Source organism: Neophocaena asiaeorientalis, unplaced genomic scaffold (genome assembly GCF_003031525.2).
Source record: "Neophocaena asiaeorientalis asiaeorientalis breed wild unplaced genomic scaffold, Neophocaena_asiaeorientalis_V1.1 scaffold100, whole genome shotgun sequence".
NCBI lineage: Eukaryota > Metazoa > Chordata > Mammalia > Artiodactyla > Phocoenidae > Neophocaena > Neophocaena asiaeorientalis.
This window is the reverse complement of record NW_020173955.1, coordinates 6197531-6218991: the sequence shown is the minus strand read 5'-3', so window position 1 is coordinate 6218991 and position 21461 is coordinate 6197531. Positions and strand designations below refer to the sequence as shown.

General features: G+C 35.3%; 1 protein-coding gene across 3 annotated transcripts in view; it reads left to right on the top strand.

The window, feature by feature from the left end:
- VRK2 (VRK serine/threonine kinase 2) overlaps window positions 1-21461 on the top strand; it is a 90279-nt gene that overhangs the window by 55301 nt on the left and 13517 nt on the right. For 2 of the 3 annotated variants that reach the window (XM_024752990.1, XM_024752991.1), the window contains exons 8-10: window positions 7506-7638; window positions 15991-16111; window positions 18481-18548. In XM_024752990.1, the coding sequence (XP_024608758.1) occupies window positions 7506-7638; window positions 15991-16111; window positions 18481-18548 (322 nt within the window). The remainder of the gene's footprint in view (window positions 1-7505; window positions 7639-15990; window positions 16112-18480; window positions 18549-21461) is intronic. The other variant, XM_024752992.1, reaches the window with a different exon arrangement.

The window sequence follows — 21461 nt, the reverse complement described above, 5'->3', positions numbered from 1 at the left end:
TTAAAAGGGTTTAATTGTATAAAATAGTCTAAATTATGATAAGGTGATTAGATTTTACAACAGGAAAATTTTAAGTACTTGAAAAGTGAATCACATCTTGGGGTGTATGTGCATCTCTTCTCTAATGTGAATCTGCAAAGTGGCGGTAAAGGAGTAATGGGATTTAGTGGGTGGTCGCGTCTCAGTGGGCAATGACATCTGTCCAGATTAGCATCTTTTTTCTCTTCCAGCTCCATAATCTCTTGCAGCCCTTCTCCAGCTCACATTTTCCTGTCCAACATATCAAGTGTTGAGAAATGCTTCCATGTGAGCCATTCTGGCTGTTTGATACTTAGTTCCTGGTTGATTGAGGAACAGAAAGGCAGCAGATTTGACTCTTGATGGGAAGAAGGTCCTTTATTTTTTCCATCAACTATGAGTCTATCACTCAGTTCTGCATAAACTGAGAGAACCAGGAACTGGTTGGATTAGGGTGTTAGCCATCAATCAACCAGTTTGCTTTTGGTACAGAAATGAGTAAATCATTTTCTTTCCAAATCTTCTTCCTCCTATTCTCTTTTTGTCTATTCATTGAATCCTCATATACCCAGCTAGCCACATTGTTTTCAGTTATCTTTGATTCTCTCTCTAAACCCTCTTATGGCTCTGTTCTTTGTCTCCCTTCTTTGTTCACCAGTGCCCTAGTCCAGCCTCCCACTGTCTCTTGCCTGGACTAATGTCATATTCTCCTAAATGGACTCTCTGCTTTCATTTCCCCATTATGATGCTGCCAGTGCTGATAATATTATCCCTTGCCAAAAACCTTTGGTGACTTCTTTTTGCATACAAAAATTGTGTCCCAACTTCTTAGCATGGTTTTCAAAGCTTCCTGTAAACTCATGCTAACCAGTTTTTTTTCCGGCTTGTGTTTCCAATAACCTCTTCACTCCCAGCACACACTGACCCAGCCCTGGTTTTCCTTGTTTTATCTCTTCTTCCCTATCTCCATTTGTGGAAATCTTAGATATTTTTCAAGGCCCAAATCAATGTCATTTTGTTCTTTGAGTTACCCAATTAGGAAGTAACCTCCCCCTACTCTAAAATATTATTACATTTAAATCTGTTCTACTTTTGTTGGAGTAGATGTTACCTCTAGATGTGCTTGTGTCATCTCTCCTTCCTCTGTGTGGGACGTATGGAAAAATCTCAGTCTTCTGGTCAGGCTGATTTAGGTTTGGATCTCAGCCTTGCCAGTTACTATAAGTTCAGTTGTTTTGCACAGAGCACCTAAACTCACTCATTGTGTTTTCTCATCCTCAAGGTATCTTAAAATAACTTGCTCTTAGTGTCATGAGGGTTAAATAATTTAACTTCTGTAAAGCACATAATGCCTTCGCATAGCAAGTATTCAATAATACACATTCATTTTTGTTTTTCTTTCCTTTTTAGAGTGTATGATTCTTGATATTTTATCATGCTTGGCGTCTGTTGAAAGGAATTTACTTCTATTTGTCCAATTATTACCATCAAGTCAAATCAGTGCAATTTTATTTAAGCCTATACTGTGCAGAAGACCTCAGAGTAGGTGCTGTCATGGATACAAAAATGTATATATCATTATTCTGGCTCCTTGTCCCATAGGATTTTACAGCCTATAAATGTGGATCCAAGGCATAAATAAAAGCTAAATACTTTGTACATTTTTAAAAGGTAAATCCATCTGAACACAAATGAAAACCCAATGAATTGCCTTGAGATTAAAAGGATCTACGTACCAGAATAGAATTCAGGTATGAGTGGTGGATCTCGGAAGTGTGAGATGTGAATCCAGGAGGTGTGCTAGGAAGTGGAGAAGAGCACTTGGGGTATCCGTGGAGGGGTGCTGAATTGAAGACAAAGGCCCTTCCAGTGCAATTCACTGCAAAGAAGAGTTATCACAGGGTGACCTTTAATCATTCCTTTCACCCATCCATTTGGAAAAACAAAGTGGTGTAAGACCTTACAAGCATCAGAAAGCAAGGAGAGGGAAGTAAAGGTTTAATGAAACGCATAACTTGAGAATGTGGCATATATGGTTGCAAATCTGGCTAGGTAAAATAGGAAGTTGAGTTTTGAGGCAGATCTGTTTGGCATAGGAAAGTTGTGATTTTTATGGTCATCAAAGGCTAATTTGTTTTTCATCTTTATTAGTTTAGTGCTTCAAATTAAGGCTATGATTTACTGACTACCTGTGTCAAATTTGTTTTTCAGAGAGGCAGATGCTGAGACAGCATTAAGAGTGCAAGGGCTTTATTGAGGGAAGGGAGTAGAGTACCTATATAATAGAAGGACAAAAGGAGAGGAAACAGGTTTGAACAAGGAAAGCTTTCAGAATAGGATGTTGCAATGACACCTGTGAAAGGAAAGGAGACGAGAAGGATTGGGCAGGGAGAGCTCAGACTATGATACAGTTCTGAGAAAGTCTCAGCCAACCCATTAGGGAGCACCAGAGCAAAAGGGTTCCATTAGAAGAGTCTTCAATTGGGTAGAAATAGCCACACAGCATTCCCACCATGATCATTCTTTAGTAGGAACTGCCCGGGAAGAGTGTCACCTTGGCTCACATGCTGTGGTGGTTCCTAATGGCCCTGCCTCTGGAAGTTGTCAGATTATTGCCCTCCTCACAGGTGAAAGGCCTTTTGCTGTGCAAAAGCTTTGAAGTTTCATTAGGTCCCATTTGTTTAGGCCATTTCTTTCTTGATGGGATTGTACCTCAGTGGCTACTACACTACCTTTTCAATAATAAAGTATTAAAATTGAAAGTCCTTGAAAGCATTAGTGAAGATTAGGTGTTTTTTGAGGGGGAGGGGACAGCTGAGAAATTCACTAAAACAATAAAATCTTTTGTAGAAGCTGAACTTAGTGACTGACTGTTGGCTGACTTGCATTATTTGGGTGTATCACATTATTTTTCATCTGTTAAAAGTGTATAATGACACATCTCCCCTACCTACCTCACAAAGTTGTAAAAAATCAAACAAAACTAAACCATAGTGCATATCTAAGAGGGATGAGAGAAAAATGAGAGTAGCATGTGGAAATGTGAGAGGCAGTACAGTATGATCGAAAGATCTATGATTAAAGTAAAGAGAAGTGGTCAAGGCTGTTCTTCTATTCATGGAGAAAGGAAATGATTACTAAATTCAGAAAAGTTGCATAAGAAGAAAATCATTTAAAATGCATTAGGGATCTAGATACTTAAATTTTCCTAGGTCTAGTCTTACTATAATACAAATAATAACCCCCTACCTGATCTTGATGATCTTGAGATTCCTACTATAGGCTTGTCTAAAACTAGGGTTATTATATGTATTTATCCTTAAAGTGAAAAATATTAATGAGTTGTTATTTTTTATTTCACAGAAAAAAGGTGATAATATAAAAAAAGTTAACTGAGACTAAGTCTTAGCTCAAGGACATACAAAAAACAGGACCTAGACTGCAAACCCTACTGTAGATTGGGTTTTCTGCTTAAACTTATTTTTGACTTCAACAAAATTTCAGAAATGGACAGAACCACAAATTCTATACTGTATTAAAAAAAAATAGACAACACCAACAGTGAAAAGTCTAATATCAAGAACAAGACAAATATGCCCACTCTCGCCATTTTTATTCAATATAGTACTGGAAGTCCTAGCCAGAGTAATTAGGCAAGAAAAAGAGATAAAAGACATCTAAATTGGAAAGGAAGAAGTAAAATGGTCCCTGTCAATGACATTATATTATATAGAGAAAACCCTGAAGACTCCACAAAAAAATTGTTCGAATAAATGAATTCAGTAAAGGTGCAGGATACAAAATCAATTGACAAAAATCAGTTGCATTTCTATACCCTAACAACGAGCTATTGGAAAGAGAAATTAAAACAATTCCATTTACAATAGCATCAAAAAGAATAAAATATTTAGCAATAAATTTAGCCAAGAACATGAAAGATCTGTACACTAAACTCCACAACACACTGATGAAAGAAATTCAAGAAGACACAAATAAATGGCAAGATACTCCATGCTCATGGATTAGAAGAATATTGTTAAACTGTCCATACTACCCAAAGCAATCTAAAGATTCAGTTCAGTCCCTTTCAAAATTCCAATGGCATTTTTCACAGAAGTAGAAAAACAATCCAAAAATTTCTGTGAACCGTAAAGGGCCCCAAGTAGCCAAAGCAATCCTGCAAAGAACAAAACCACCAGAGGCATCACACTTTTTGATTTCAAACTATATTACAAAGCTATAGTAATCAAAACAGTATGTTACTGACATAAAAAAAGACACAGACCAATTGAGCAGATTAGAGACCCTGGAAATAAACTCACACATATATGGTCAATTTTTGACAAAGGAGCCAAGAATATACATGGGGCAAGGTTAGTCTCTTAAATAAATGGTGTTGGGAAAACTGGACATCCACATGGCAAAGAATAAGATTGGCCACCCCTTTGTCTTACACCTTACACAAAAATTAACTGAAAATGGATTAAAGCCTTGAACATAAAGCTTGAAACCATAAAGCTCCTAGAAGAAAACATAGGCAGTATGCTTTTTGCCATTGGTCTTAGCAGTGTCTTTCTACATGTCTCCTCAGGCAAGGGGAACAAAGCAAAAATAAACAAGTGGGATGACATCAAACTTAAAAGCTTCTGCACAGCGAGGAAACCATCAACAAAATGAAAAGACAACCTACTGAATGGGATAAGATATTTGTAAATTATATATTCGATAAAGGGTTAGTATCCAAAATATACAAAGAAGTCATACTACCCAATTAGCAAAACAAAATAAGACAATTTAAAAATTGAGCAGAGGACCTGAACATTTTTCCAAAGAAGAGATCCAGGTGGCTGACAGGTACATTAAAAGGTGTTAGACATCACTAATTATAAAGAAAATGCAAATCAAAACCATAATGAGATATCAACTCACACCTGTGAACAAGGCTTTTATCAAAAAGACAAAAAATAATAATTGCTGTGAGGTTGTGGAGAAAAGGGAACGCTTGGTTACTGTTGGTGGAAATGTAAACTGGTACAGCTACTGTGGAAAACAACATGGAGGTTGCTCAAAAAATTAAAAATAGAACTACCATATGATCCATCAGTCTAACTTCTTGGTATATTTCCACAGGGAACAAAATCATTATCTCAAAGAGATCTGTACTCCCGTGTTCACTGCAGCATTATTCAAATTAGTTAGTGTATTCTGAGTCAAATGGTTAGTGCATGTTTCCTTTACTATATTGTTAGCTTCTTGTCTTTATATTAAATGTAGATCCTGCATTGCCCTTCAAAGTTGGAGTAACGCAGCACTACCTTGAGGCCCATAGCTCAGTGATGACCAAGAGGGCCTTAAAGTTCTCCTCAGCTTGACTAAACTTTAGACAGGTCTCCTCCTGACCGTAAGCTCCTGTCCTCCCTTTTCTTACCGCATTTACTTAAGAAACTTTGAAATTATAAATTCTTTCTCTGCTCCTTTGAGATGTGAATCTTCTCCCAGCCTCTTGCCAGTTTTACAACCCAGGAATGTCTTTCTCAAGGACCTCCAGGACCTGGGAGTCATCCCTTTAAAATGTAATCTTTATTAAAAAGTGTTCTCCTATCTCTACAGTCTTTGAGGTGGGGATAGGAGCCTAAGCACCAATTAGCAAACGTAGATAACCCAGTCACGTTGACCTGTATCCCCTTGGTGTTCTCCAGTACTCTTCACTAGCTCAGCCTCAGCTCTTAAAAACTTTCCCAACTTTTGTTTCAGTGGAGTTGAGATCAGTCACTCTTCCCTATTACAGTAGCCTTGAGTACTTTCTTATCTGTTTAACTTGTCTAGCGCCTTTGAGTTTGGTTGTGATTGAGATGAGGATTCTGGAGTCAGACTCTGGCTCCATTTTACTACACAAGTCACAATGTCACTGACTGAGCTTCAGTTTGCTTACAAAGTAAAATGGAGATAATGGTACCTTCCTACAGGATATCTGTTCATTGGTCGATGAACATTAAGCTCTTATCATGCTCTCTGGTATCGATACATATGAGGCATAATCCATATTTTAGCCATAAAACATCCATAAATTTTAGGTCTTTTTTTTTTTGGTTAATCTACATGAAAAACATCTTGATAGTTTTTTTTAATAGTAAACTGTTGTAGTGTATTTAAAATATGTTTCCGTTTGCTATCAATATGTATATTCTCAGGATATCTACTTTGCAAAGTGAAGTCTATTTAGTTTTCAAAATAAATAAAGATAAAAATGCATCATAAATAGTGAAAGCAAGCAACCAGTTATACATCTGATCCTGAAGTGTAATTACTTTGGGCAGTTACTCCTGAGGCCATCTTGAGAAACAGCATCTGTGAGTGAGAGACAAAACTGAAATATCATGTTTTCAGACATTCCAGCAAGCTATGTTCTCCAACAAGTGAAGGAAGCTGTGCTGTTTATATTTTGAAATTCAAAATACCTCCTACTTAGGCTATCCTGAAACCAAAAACTTAAACTAAAATTTAATTTTCTTTTAATAGATATCTTTTAAAATACCAGTTGTAATACTCTATTGTCTTAAAGCTGCATAATGAAATGTTGCCTTATTCTCTAAATTTTAAAGAAACACACGTGAAACAACACATTTTAAAAGTTGAAACTGCTTTCTTTTCCAGGGGGTGGGGGGAGGAGCATGGTAACATATAACAGGGAAGTACAATATTCTGACTACATGTCAGAATAAATGTCTATTCGTAACTGTTCCCAATTCGGTGTATGCTCTATCTGTAAAACTACTTCTCCCCTCCCTTCTCTCTCTCCAAAAGTAATCTGAGAAAAATTCACTTGAATTGCTATCTGACTTTTAACAATCTATATTCTGTTTGGAAACCCAGCTTGCAATTCTGACTGACTTACAAAGATAACAGTGATGATATGGATCTGCCTGAAAGGCCAAAAGTACTGCATTGATGTTCCATTCTTAAATACGGACAACATGATGGTTTTTTTTTTTTAAGAGTCATTACCTCTTACAGTCTGTTCATTATTTTTATACTTCTTGTTAATGGAGACTCCTGTAACATTAGGTTAAGATTTTTAGATTGTTTGCTCTCATCTCCCCTCCCTGCTTGAAACAGTTTTGTTTACAGGAAGGGGTTACAAAAAACGCAGAGCCTCATACACTGTACAAATACAGATAAAAAGACATATTGTGGTTTATGACGTCTACATGCCCACCTGGAGGGAAGGGAGTTTAAGAGCAAAATAAAAAGACTGAAAATCTAAGTCAACTCAGAAACTAGACTTGCCTATGATGAAGACAGGATTTAAGTTAGAAAGTTCATTGTTATGGCCCCCAGTTGTATATATTTTATCCTAAGGCACCATTTGCTTTAATCAAATGTATATCTGAGGCTCTCTTAACCTATCAGTTTCTTAAGACTTAATTATAAAGGTTGTATTTTCAGAGGACAAAAGCATTATTCATTTGTCTGTTCATGTCTTCCAGGTTTATCTTGCAGATTATGGACTTTCCTACAGATATTGTCCCAATGGGAACCACAAACAGTATCAGGAAAATCCTAGAAAAAGCCATAATGGGACAATAGAGTTTACCAGCTTGGATGCCCACAAGGGAGTAGGTAGGTTTCTTTTTTTCTTATTTTTATTTCAGAGGAATAATTAGAACAAAGAGCCTTAAGGCTCCATGAAATGACCTTTGCATAGTCAGCTTGAAGAATGAGAACATTGGTGAGATGTTTATCAAAAGTAGTGAGTTCCTGTATGTCAATGAATATTCTAACAGAGGGAGGAGATACAGACTTCGACAAGTGAAGAAGGAATAAAAGGTGTCAAGTAAGCAAAACTTGATGCTCATTTGGGACAGGAAAGTACTAGTTTGTTTAGGTTAAACTTGGAGGTCAGCAACTGAATTTTTATGCTGTAGTGACAATTACAGATTTGGTACAGGTACACATGTGAAGAATTATTCCTGTTTTTCATTGTGCCCTTATCAGAGCTTTAGAAGATACCATCTCAACAATAAGGAAATCTTTTCTGAATCTATGAAGTGTTAACTTGTGGAAATCTCTCCTAGTCGCCTTTCATATATCTTACTTATTTAAACTCACTTTGATGGTATTGGAAACACATTTGCAGGTAAATTACATACATAGTCCTTTTATTGGACATTGATTGTACTGCCTTGCATTCCAAGGGAGACTTAATTCAACAATTCCCTAATTAGTTAAAGTCATAACCTATGTCTTGTATTCATTTACCATTAATTAAACCTTAGCTGTTTATTACACTGCAGTCTAAATCCAATAGCCAACCCAGAAAGCCATGGAGAAGGAAGTAGGAGGTCAATATTGAAAATATATGGTGCGGAGTCCCACTGATAGTTGCTTTGTTCACAATCAATATGGTCAATGCAACTGTACTTTCTTAGTTGCTCTGTCAGCAAGACAAAAAGTCAATTCTAATGTTATGCTAGTAAAAAAAAAAAAGGTGATTATTGAAAAACTTTGTCTTTCAAAATTATATTCTTCATAAACTTTGTTTATAAAAGTATTTTCAAATATGCTAAACCATACAAATAATTTTTAAACTGCTTTGAAAGGATCACATTTTCACTAAAAGGCAGTTAGACATTTGCACTTGTTAATGGCTGTTGAACTGTTACCCTAAACTGATACTTTCTAACGAGTTTTAGTTGGTGCAAACAACTGTATATTATTGCCTTTTCTATTAAAAGGACCATTGACCATGTAATGTAGAGGGTCTTGATCATTTTCCAGAGCAATTAAAACCCACAGTAGTTTAACGTAGGCCAATGAGAAAGTAAAACAAATGTGTCGGTTGTATACCTTCTTCCTTTCAAGAAGAATCATAGGTTAAATTTTCTGGAATAGAAATTACCTTTTATACTCCTTATCAAAATAAGTGAAATCACTACATTTTTTTTTTCAAGGATAGTTTGGTTAGAAAAGTAGTGATTTGCCAGATATATTAGTATGAAAGAATATTTAGAAATCTGAGAGTACTTTTTGATAGTGGTATAACTGGAAATTCATCATACAGATTCTTAAGCTTTGGTCCAATTATGTCAATGATGATATTAACTTATGGTTGGGCCACTTAGTTCAACCCATAGCTCTAATACTGATCCTATTAGATTCTGACTATTAAAAAAACATCTAGGGGCTTCCCTGGTGGCGCAGTGGTTGAGAGTCCGCCTGCCGATGCCGGGGACATGGGTTCGTGCCCCGGTCCGGGAAGATCCCACATGCCGCGGAGCGGCTGGGCCAGTGAGCCATGGCCGCTGAGCCTGCGCATCCGGAGCCTGTGCTCCGCAACGGGAGAGGCCACAACAGTGAGAGGCCCGCGTACCGCAAAAAAGAAAAAAAGAAAAACATTTAGGAAGCCACTGTGATTGTGGAATGGGAAAGTCGAGTTGTCATATGTTGGTCTGGTCAGTGTTTGGACTGTGGTAATTCTGGAAGTCCTCCTCAGTTAGTCCATAGTTTAGGGCAGTATTTTCATTATGCCGTCTTCATGAAAGATTTGAACAAAATTTTATTCCATAGTGCATTTAAGTTTTTTGCTCCCTAAATAATAATATATGTTGATGAGTTGGGTAGATTTCACAATGCTAGGTCTTTGGAGAGAAGATTGAACTGAGAATGATGGGGAAAAGATATTATCTCTTTGGGAAGACTACTCAGGGGAGAGCCTACATTACGTATTTTTGGTATTTGAAAGTAATGAGCTGGAGTGAGTATTCATTTTTATCATGGGTTTCACAAGATTTCTATAAAAATTAGATTCCCTTAATGCATTTAAAATAGAATGTACACTAAACTTTTCACCATATCTGTATTTACATGTAGATATACATATATATGCATATATATACACATATATGCATGTATATACACATACATGTATAGATACATAGATACATAGATGTAGATGTACACACATAAATATATATATATATTTGCTGAAATTTTAACATGCAGTTTTAGTCTAGCATAAAAAAAGAAAGGTTTGGTGTCCTCAAATATTTGAATACTATTCATTCCTCATGTTTTACATTTAATTTTCCAAAATAAAACATTTCACTTTAGGATTTTATTAGAAATGAAGTAATCATTTAGTCATATCTAGAAACTAGAATTAAACAAGGCCATAAATCCTTGTAGGTAAATGCAGAATGTCAGATTCATAAATATTCATGTGTTTACTTTCAGTACACACTATGTAGTTTAATCTCAGAAAAATCTTTTCTGTACCAGTCCAGCTATGAGCTCAAATAAATACTGAGGAAGGTAATGCAAAGGAAAACATAAAGAGTAAAACAAGTTATCACTAGGAAATATAACCTCTAGTTATCAAAGCATTTGTTATGTTTTAGGTTTATCTGTGCTCGATCAGGCCCTGGGAAATATTCAGCCTTCAATGTAAAAGTGACTTATGGATTAGCAACTTAACAGATATATTGTTAACCTGATCCAACTGTCTGGTCTCCGCTACCTTTGTAGTGGTTATTCAGAAACAGAAGCTACCTCTCCTGTTTCTGTGGATTAGTTGGGTTTTTATAATGAAGGAGCTTGTATAAGGTGCCCGTCAGCAGTTTCACCTAAGCATTTTCTAGTTCAGCTGTGTAAAAGGAGGGTAGCTTGTACTGTTATAAGCCAAAAAATATCAATAGAAATATATAGAGGTGAATGGACAGATGGATGAATGGATAGATAACTCTTCTTGAACTATGTGCGTCTATGTATCTGTATTCTTTTAATTGCAGTTATTCTTCCAAACTCAGTTCTCATATATGACCTAAAAGTGTTTTCTGAGAGGCTGAAGTGCTTCATTTAGTGTAAAATTAGAGTCATATATTTTGGGTTTATCTCATCTGTTATTAATTTTTTATTCTTCATAAAAACCAACATGTATAAACATTGACATATTTTGGGCTTGTTTCCTGATAATTACAGAGAATTATATGTGTCAAATATACTATTTTAAAATTTGTTACATTCTTAGTAATGTTAAAAAGCAGTATTTGGATCAATGTGTGGTATAGATTTTTGTAGATTTTTCTGCTCACTGAGGCATGCAGTCAATACCTAATTTCTCTAGAGATACACTGCATTTAACATACGGAGCTTTTTTAAATACTTCAGACTTGTGCACTGAGTGTATAATACCTATTTTAATTTGACATCATTGATGACCATAAAATATATCTAAATTGCATTTTAAATGTCCATTTGTTTATATAATATGTTCAGTATCAAGGAAGGAAATATATTACATACTTTTTAAAATTTTTGCCAATTGCTACAGCATATAAAATCCAAGTCTTGTGTTATTTCTTGCACGGCTTCATTTCACTCTAATCTAGCACTCCAGCTTACAAAATATATGTGAAATAAACTGAGAATGTGTTTTCATGCTACCAAACTTGGGGAAATGACATGGTTTATACAATATTTATCTTCTTAAACAATAATTCAGAAAAGGGAACCCATTTTTCAATTATAAGGTATTAAGGTAAACCAAGTTATTGATATGCTCTATTGAATCTATTAGTAGTCAGAAAAACACAATGTTGATTTTTATTTTTAAGTAAATTTCACTGCTATAAATAGTCTTTGGTTGATGTATAAATAAATTTTAATGAAGACACTATTCTTTCTGTATGACATAACCCAATTTTGACATTTAGACATGACTTTCAAAGTCTTGGCATAGATCTTAAACTATTTGGTTGAGTTAAGAATACACATTGGTCAAATGTAAGATACCTTTGCTCTGTTGAATAACTTTTCCTAAGCCTCACACGTGTTTCATAAAAAACTAAGGCTTAGAATTTAAAAGGTACTGAAGAAATAAAAGCGACCTGGGTTTATTATTTTATTTGAAATGTGACACATTGTATTCTACTTTCCTAATATCCTTTTTGAAATTGCAATAAGTTGTGGCCACCATAAAATTTTCTAGTTCTTTACACATCTGAATTGACAAACTACTGAATAACATAGGTTACTAGTTAGAAAAACAAGAATAAACTTTAAATTTATTGTGCAGATAGTCACCATTCACTTCTCAGGTGAACGTCTTACTCAGATGTTTTCTGCTTTCTTATTGTCATTTCTGAGTATATAAACTAGTATTTTGAGCATTTAGACCCTGTCTGCTTAAGGCGAAAGTTTTCAAGTTCACTTTATTATTTCCTAGCAAATCTTGTTTTTCTTCCTACTTGATAATGTTACTTATGTAAGAAAAAAACTCAACAGGAAACACTTTAGGCGAATAATCAGAGCCATTTTGGGATTAACACTGATACTTTTCTTTTTCTCCCAGTTCTTTCATTCCATTTGGTGACTTGCACCCAGATAATTTTACTCCAGTTTGTCATTAGAATAAGGACCAGTCCTCCAATGTGATTTCTTTGTTGTTCTCATTTCAGCTTGGAAGGACCATTTAACACTTTATAAATTAATGTTTTAATTAAACATTCTTCTTCATCAGAATGAAGTAGTTTTACAGAAATAGTGTCATGTAAGGATAGTTGCATGTAAAATTTTGTTAGTGTTACAGCTTAGACCTCAGGATCTGCTGCTTATTTCTTCCTTGCCAATAGAACTCTTTGGTCAGTATGTCTTTTGGTGTTTTAAGTTAAAATGCCTGCTTCAGATCCTTCCCTAACTGTAGAAGGGTATATGTTATGTTGTCTAAATGGTGCAAAACTAACAATGGAGGCAAAGTAATTGGTAGATTGAGTGGAGTGTTGGCTCTGGATTCTGAAAGACTTGGATTTCAATACAGAGCTCTGTGACTTTTTGCTGTGTGATACTGAGCAAGTTATTTAACCTCTCTGAGCCTCTATTTTCTTAATTGTCAACAGGGTTAATGATACCTCATATTGTTAGGATGATTAAATAAGATGATATAAAAGCAGTAGAGTGTCTGGCACGGTAGCAGCTTCATAAATCACATTGATCGTTTTTATTTTAATTATGTATTCTAGTGTCAGCTGTTTCTGGAATCTGCTTTCTAGTGAAATCGAATTCAAGTCCCACCCCACCTGTGCCTTTTTTTTTTTTGGTTAGTCTTGGCAATACTTTATCATTTAGAAATGTTGAGCAACTGAGAACACCACAGGCTTTCAGTGAAAAGATTCATTTACATTGTTCCATATTAATAAGCGAAATAAAAATTAGATGCTAAATTATATTTAGAAAGTGACAAGAGAATATTGATAACTAAATCTTCCTATATTTCTAAGCAGAAGTACCATGAGTAAAAGTGTGACTTTAGGAAATCTATATGAAAATATGCTGCTAATGATTATGTTAACTATCAAATGCAACTGAAAAACCTTATGTATTACAATAAATTATACAGAAATACAAATTATACAAAACCAAAATAATCCATAATATATGTTTCAACTTTCAAATTAAAAAATATTTTCATTGTTAGATGTTAGTCTTCCTCAACTATGATCAATTCTTTTTTTAATTTTCAGCATTTTATTTGTTTTCAAATATACAGGAAATAGTAGAATAATATAGTAAATATCCAAATATTCAATTCCTAGATTCAACAGTTATCATTATCATATCATCTATATTTTGATGATGTACTTTACCTAAACTTAAAGATATATGATCAGTTCATTGTGTTAATTACATACCCACTCATAGATGCTAATATTGTCATCCAAAATATTTTAATTAATTTAACCAGTGTTAAAATTACTCTTCTGTATGTAGTAGATGGAGAAAAGACATAATCGCTTGTACAGTCTTAGAGTTTAACTTCTCAAAAACACATCACACTTTGCAGTTTGTTTCCCTGAGAGGGAATTTCAGGGAAAGGTGTGTACTTGGAAACATTTTTAATCCTTTCATCTCTCTGTTTAATGGTGGGAAAGAGTGACTATAGAATTTTTTTTTTTTTAACATTACATGTATGTCTGCAGAACTTATTGGAAACAGTGAGTGGTAAAACATTTACCTAACAATAATTATTAATGTATATATGCAGTAAAAGAAAATAAAAGTTTGAAAAATGTGGTGCTGTATTTTAATTAGGTAAAACTGAACTCTGATAGTGAAGTAAGTTAACTCTCGAAGGGCTATTTCAAATGAAGACCAGTTTATGAAAGATTGGCTTCAGAAATCTAAATGACTTGTCATTACTTACAGCTTCATATCAATTAATCCCTCAGTTGGGGGGTTGGGGGAAGTGGCTGGGAAGGTTCATTCCATTTTAATTCTGATTGTTTTTCCTCAGAGGGCCTCTTGTGTGTAGCCTATGTCGTCCAAACAGGTGCCAGAATGTAATTTTTTGAAAATTAGAGGATGTGAATTTTTTTAAGTGGTGGTAATCAGGAATTGCCATAATGGAAAAGGGATTTGTGAACACATCTGTACAAATGGAACCATTCCATTATTAATGGGAGATTTATTACTGAAGAAATCACTACAAAGCAGTGTGGTAGAGATTGTGTTTTTATTTTAATAGGGGAGCCAAGTCTTGCATTAGGACATTGTTGAAGCTTGTGCAGAAAGTAAACAGTACCCATGGGACTGTCGCATTCTGCTTGATTGAAGGGCCTTTAATAAATCCGGTACTCTAATAGCAGTTAAGATAGAGTATGTGTAAGAGCTAATCTCGTCTTCTGCTTTTATAGTAATTTATGTATGGTGACCAAAAGTAGTTATGATGTGCTAGCAGCATTGTTCTTTGTAGATGACTTTTTAAAGTAAACTAAGTTTACTGAGTGACTTTTCAGAATGTATGTAATGAAAGGTAATAAAACCAGGATACCTGTTTACGGCGGGTTTAACAGCCGTGTATTGCACTTAGGAGATTTTACATCCCTACACAGATGAACATTCAAGTAATGGTAGAAGTGTGAGCCAGGCTATTGTTTTATAACAATTTGGAATGGTTATAAAAATGAGTTTATTTTGTGGGATTTTGTTAATGTTTTAATCATTATTTCAGTAATATTTGTTATATTTGACATGTTTCTTAGATTTTTTTGTCCTTCTTTTGAAATCAGTTACTTTAAAAAAAACACAGAAAATTATCATGAAATTAGTCTATGGCACTAGTCTGTAGTTTTATATAAATGATATTTACAGTGGCCTCAAAATGTTCTTTTACTGTATTTTTTTTATGAAAAGCCATCTTATATTAGATTATGGAAACCTCTCTTTGGCTTTAAAATTTACTTCCCACCACCTGCACCCCACCCCTCACGCACATTATTTCTTTACCTGTATATTTTTTATTCAGGAGATTTGATCAGAAGTTTGCTTTAGCACTGCTTATATCTAAAATAATATTTGTAAAATTTTAGATCCGTGTACTCAAAACAGCAGGCGTATTTATCCTGTGCTTTTTCATTTAATTGAAAAATCTTAAGAAAGACCCGTTTTTTAATAGTGTACACTAGATGGCAGTTTTGTCCTATTTTCCGATTTCCAGTGCTGCTAGTATGAGTGGAACAGGAAAGGCCATCAGTGTTTAGTCTGCACTTGAAGGGTCTCTGCATGACCAATGCAGACCCCATGGACTTCCTGGAACATGTGTTAGCAATTTAGCTGCAGACATTTATTTCTTTGTTTTACTGCTTGGCTCTTTGAGAAAGTGTTGGTGCCAGGTTATGGGTTGTCTGGATCATGTCAGAGGCCATGGAGATCAAGTTCATGTGACAGGCCAGACTAAGGAAGGATGAAGTTGGAGGAGGTGAGGAAACTGACCCTTACTTTCAACAGCAAGAAGTCACTGCCTTTCTGTGGACCGGGGCCAAACGCCTGGGCGTTTAAGCTTTACTCCAGCTGAACAAACAAAACACATCGCCCATTTGGCTTTTTCATATTTCATCAGTGGTAGTTCATTCAGTGATTTCTCTATTTCTCAAAAATGACTTATCCCTCATCTTTCTCTCTTAATGCTTATTCCTATAGCCCTGTCCAGACGAAGTGACCTTGAAATCCTCGGCTACTGCCTGCTGCGGTGGTTATGTGGGAGACTGCCCTGGGAGCAGAACCTGGAGGACCCTGTGGCTGTCCAGACAGCTAAAACAAAGTACAGATTTTCAAGTATTCCGTTATGTACAGCACCAGGTCTGAAGGGATACATTAAAGCGAGTTAATATCTCAGAGAAGACTGCCATTCAACCTATTCATTCATTCAACCTATTCATTCAATAAGATAGCCAAAGCAAATTTCTTAAATTTGAAAAATATTTTAAAAAACCCAAACAGCTTACAGACATAAAATCCATTAAGCTAACACCTATGAGATCATATGTATGAGAGTTGTAATACAAAATAAAAAGTGAAATATTTGTTCCTTCACACGGTGTTTTCCAAAACTTAGATTCTAGGTGGTGGTATTTTCAAGGAAGAGTATTTTCAGATTAGCATTGTATAAGTATATGGAGTTAGTGTGAGCTTGGTGTGATTGATATTAACTGTGCAAAGCAACAAAGTGAAATGGGACAAACAGGGCTTATATTTTTCAAGTGAGAGCAACATACATTGTTTTTAATCCTGTTATTGGGGGGAGTGTATGTTTTGTTTCTTAGGGAAGAAACAAACAGAATTTGTATATGAGGTGTTTATGTAAGAGATCATTTTGCAGCCACATAAACATTTTAATATTCCACATTCAATTTTTATCACCTAAACTCTATTAGGGTGAGAATTAGGTTAGACTGAGAATAGAGTGGGTTACTATTTTACTGTTTTTCTCACTGATCAGGCCTAACAGAAAGTCAATTGCATGTAGCACAGCATAGCCAGTTTTTCATTATGCACCAAGATATTCTCAACAGTAGTTATCCACAGATATAATATTGCAATTGGAAAAAGCAGCTGTATTTTAATAGGGCAAGTCACAACAGAAGTTTAAAATGGGTAGCTAGCTGATCCATAGAAATCAGTCTTTCTAATTCAGTGTGGCATCAGTTCTTAATAGAGAGGAAAGCTAGCCTGCAGATACAAAATAATGCAGATTACATTTGTAAATACTGACATATATTGTATGAAATATTTCTCCACTTGGAATCTTGAGCGTCCTAGTCCCTTTCCCAAAACTAACACATTTATATGTCAGTATTAGAACTGTCTAATCAGTTACTTATTGAGGTGACTGATGCGTCCATATAACCTCAGGTAACTAAACGTTTTTCAATATATGGGTCAAGTCAAAGGACAGTAATGGGCGTATATAAAGGCTTGGTTTCCAATTTTCTACCTCAGTTTACCTAATTTGAATAAAATACTTTATTTAAAAGACTAACATTTTATTTCCAATGATCCTATATGTGTTTTTCTTTTAATAAGACTTACTAATATTATTTTAGTCTTTTATCAATATGCATATATAGATGCCTTCATTGTATATGTCTCTAATGAATATATCTACATGTATATATTTGAATATAATAGGGTATTACATAAATAATAAAATATAATGCTAATAAACATAACCTCCATTTGTATTTTGGGGCCCCTTGCATATATTAATATATTCATTTTGACCTGATTACTAATATAAACCTATTGACCAATAAAGCTAATATTGTATTATGAAGTTTATAATTAAGACGTGTGTATAATTAAGATACGTACATATATATATCATATATATATGACATGTTCAAACTTTTTATATAATACATAATCATAATTTATTCAACTTGCTGAGAAGGCATAACGCAGAATTTCCCCATAAGGGCAGGCTTGTATATTTAACCATAATACTGTATCCCATATGCCCTTTATTTTCCTAACATAGGGTAATATTAGATCAGTGCATTTATTGTTGCAATTCTGCCCATGCCTGAGTTTGTGAATCAAACATTCATATCAGTAATTTTAGTCGAATGTTTATATATTTGTGGCTGAAGCAACTTAAGAGATTTGTACTTGTTCAGTCTAAAACACTGGAAAGTGTTAGAATAATGGGTTTTTTGTTTTGTTTTTTGGATATTTCTTGTTAACCTGTTTAATCATGGCATAGCATAAAGCAACTGCCCAATTGAGAACAATATACATAAAATATTAAATAATTTGCCCCTCCCCAGTGCTGAGTACCTGAGGAAAAATATCCTGAAAATCCAGATAACATTTTTCTATGTTTTTCTTAAGGTTTTTTTTTTTTTAAAAATCATGTATCCCTACTTCTACATTTCTACACGTACAGACCTTGTATTAAAGCCTTTATACTGTAGTTCTACATTTAGTTTCTAGGTGATTGATATAAAATCGATCAGTGAGATTTGAGGGATCTCCCCCATCCACTTACCCTCTTACCCATTACAGGTGGGTGAAAAAAAAAAGTATGGAAAGTCACATTACTGGTGACCCACAGAGTTTTGTTTTCTAATCAAAACAGTAAATCACAGGATTGCAAACAAATTCACTGTGTGTTACTCTGTTTTGTTTTAGTCTGTTGGATGAGCTGCCTGAGTCGGTGCTTAAATGGGCTCCTTCCGGAAGCAGTTGCTGTAAGTCAGGTGATAACTTCTGCCTTCTCCTATATGATTTACAGCTCACCACATTTGTCACTCTTGTAGCTTTTGCTGCACCCAGTCCCATTCCCATAGTGATGGGAAGAAACTCTCCAGGGTTACAGATACGTTGCTAGAGAAGAGATTGTTTAGATCCTCTTTTCATCAGGACACAAGAATGCTGCAAGAACATATGCAGGCAGCGTTCTGGGCTCTGCTGATGGCATTGCTTTCTTTTAGATGTATATTTTGGGAATCATGCACAGGTTTAATGGTCAACTGTATGTGGTTATCTCTAGAGTGGACTTTCTGTTTTTGTTCCTATGTGTGTTGCTGAAAGAAGAGAAAGTTGATCTAGGGAAAGACTACTTTCAATTAATAATTTAAAAAACCAAACCATTAAACACCTGAATGCTGTTTAGACTTGGGTTATAGTCTGACTCAACAGCCAGAAAAAAATTTTTGGATTGGCAAGGCATATGACCTTGGGATTCGGAGTATATTTCAGTGAACAGGTTTCTCTTTCACGTTAGTATAGACCATTTCGGAATTCTTTAATTGGTAGTACTATCAGTAAAAATAGTAAGGCAATTCAGAATTACCCAAGTGCTGCATGGCACATTGTTCAGCACCGAGTTAACCACCGAGTTAGACTGCCTCACAGAGCAGAGCCTGCTTCTGCTGTCCGGCTTGCTTTCTCTCCGAGACGATAGGCAGAGTGAATCTTGATCTCTGTTTCTACCGGGCAACTTCGAAGTTAGCTTTTAGCTGACTTTCATGAAAGTAAATATGTACGCTGAGTGTCTAGATAAGGTCAAATAGTATCAGTTTCCACATGAGAGTTTAAAAGTAGAGTTAAATCATCTTAAACTTATACTTACAGCCCTTCTTTGACCAGAAACCAAAATTTTCATTTCCTTAGGAAATGAACAGACCAGTTCTGTTTTCCCACCTCCATTTCCCAAATCCCACAAGTCTGCCCAGTATGAGTCTTCTGCTTCCCACCCTCTGTTGTCTCTTTCCTTCTGACGGAGGGAGGCAAACGGGAGAGTAGTATTCTCATTTTGGGGGATGGGTTGAAAGATGAAAACTTTTCATTTATGTAACTGCACTGAGTAACTCAGTCAATATGCCAGTATTCCTTTTTGGATAATATTCTTATTGGCATTTTTACCAAGTCACACAGCTTTCATTTTACTCAACAGGACAGCAAAAAGAGGGATGAGGAGATGTTAAAAATTTTTTTAAATTGTATATCTCTTTTCTTGTCTCTCATGCACAAAAGGTAACTGTTCAGTTTAGGATTAGGAAAGAAAGCCCACGTGCCCTGGATTGTACACAGTAAATGCTTACGGACCAGTGTATATTCTGGGACACTGCTATTGCTACATATAGTGTTTGAGTGGTACAAGAAATGGTGGGAGGAGTGCCAGTACAAACCATTTGTTTGCGTCTATACTATTCTTCTATAAAATGCAGATTTCTATTTCTAAAGCACAAAACGTTGAAACCTTATTATTAACTGAAGGTCTCTCAAGTTAGTTGGTTATGCTTAGGAGAGTGGGTATTGCTAGCATGAGAATTAATCCGATTTACAGAAGGTTTATTACTAAGACATTTTATGAAATGAAAAAACAGCTTGAAAAAACAGCTGAGAAGTTTGCAACACGCATGTCCAATTCAGTGTAATAATATCAATAATAGTTTCAAAAGTTTCTATCTCTTGAAATGATAGTAATGATACTTAATATTTCACTAGCTTAAAAAGCAGATGATTCAAGAATATCATAATTTCATACTACTCAAAGCATTTGTTTTATAACTCTGGAAATATGCTAGTAAATTAAAAGGTGTACTTAATATAATAAATCCAGATCTTGAAAGGCTAACATTTAAACCAGTACTATATCACAATCATCTGAGTGTCAGGTTTATCATAATATATTCATAACAGAGGTGGCTCTTTCCTTTTTCTCCCTCTGCTACCTCACTGGTACCTCATTTTTTCAAACCCCAGACCCATGAAGGCTTTGCAGCACAGCTACTGTCAGCTGGTGGAGTGCCAGGAGTCTTCCATTGTCTTCTAACAGTGAATGATGAAAAGTGTCCCCAACATATTCAGCTCTCTTCTTCATCTGGGATATTCTGGTTAATAGAATTATAATATATACCAAACTGGGGTTACCAATCTTGAACAAAGAAAAACAGAATATTCATATTAAAATGGTAGTGGATATAATTTAATCTTTTTTCTTTTGGATCATCTCTTCAAGAATTGGATGCCCCCACAAAGGGCTTCTGGAAACATGAGTTATAAATGTGATGAAGCTGCAGCACTTCCTAGTTACAGAGATCGGTCGAGCGAGTGCTAGATAACAGAATTTGACATCTTATACATTAAGAGGAAAAAAGGAGGTTGCAGAATCGCCACAGTATCCAAAAAACAAAAAAAACTCTGGAGCCAAGAGTTTTCATTTTCGCCACAATAGCCTTATGTTCCTGGAAAATAGTTGTGGACAATACAGTGTAAAATGGTCACTCTCTGACTTTCCTTGGGGGGGTTGGGGGGAGAGATAATGACTATTCCTTTTGGAATTTTTCCCTATAGGGAGTGAAACCCAGTGTCTCTGCAGTTCCCCACTTGAAAGGAGGTAGGCCTGGAAGGGAGCAAAGATTTAGGAAGTCAGTTCTGCCAAGCCACGAAGCTTCCCCAATTTCCCCACCATAGGATATAAACAACTTAGTGAGAAAGTAAGAGGTACTTGTGTCTGGGTCAGTAATAAGTCTTTGAAGAGGAAAGGCTTGAAAAACTAGTTTATGGAGTATAAACATCTCTGTTAACAAATGAAAATATGCCACTTTTTAAACAGTGTATGGTATTATCACTTATATCTCAGATTGAACCTCCACCTGAAACAA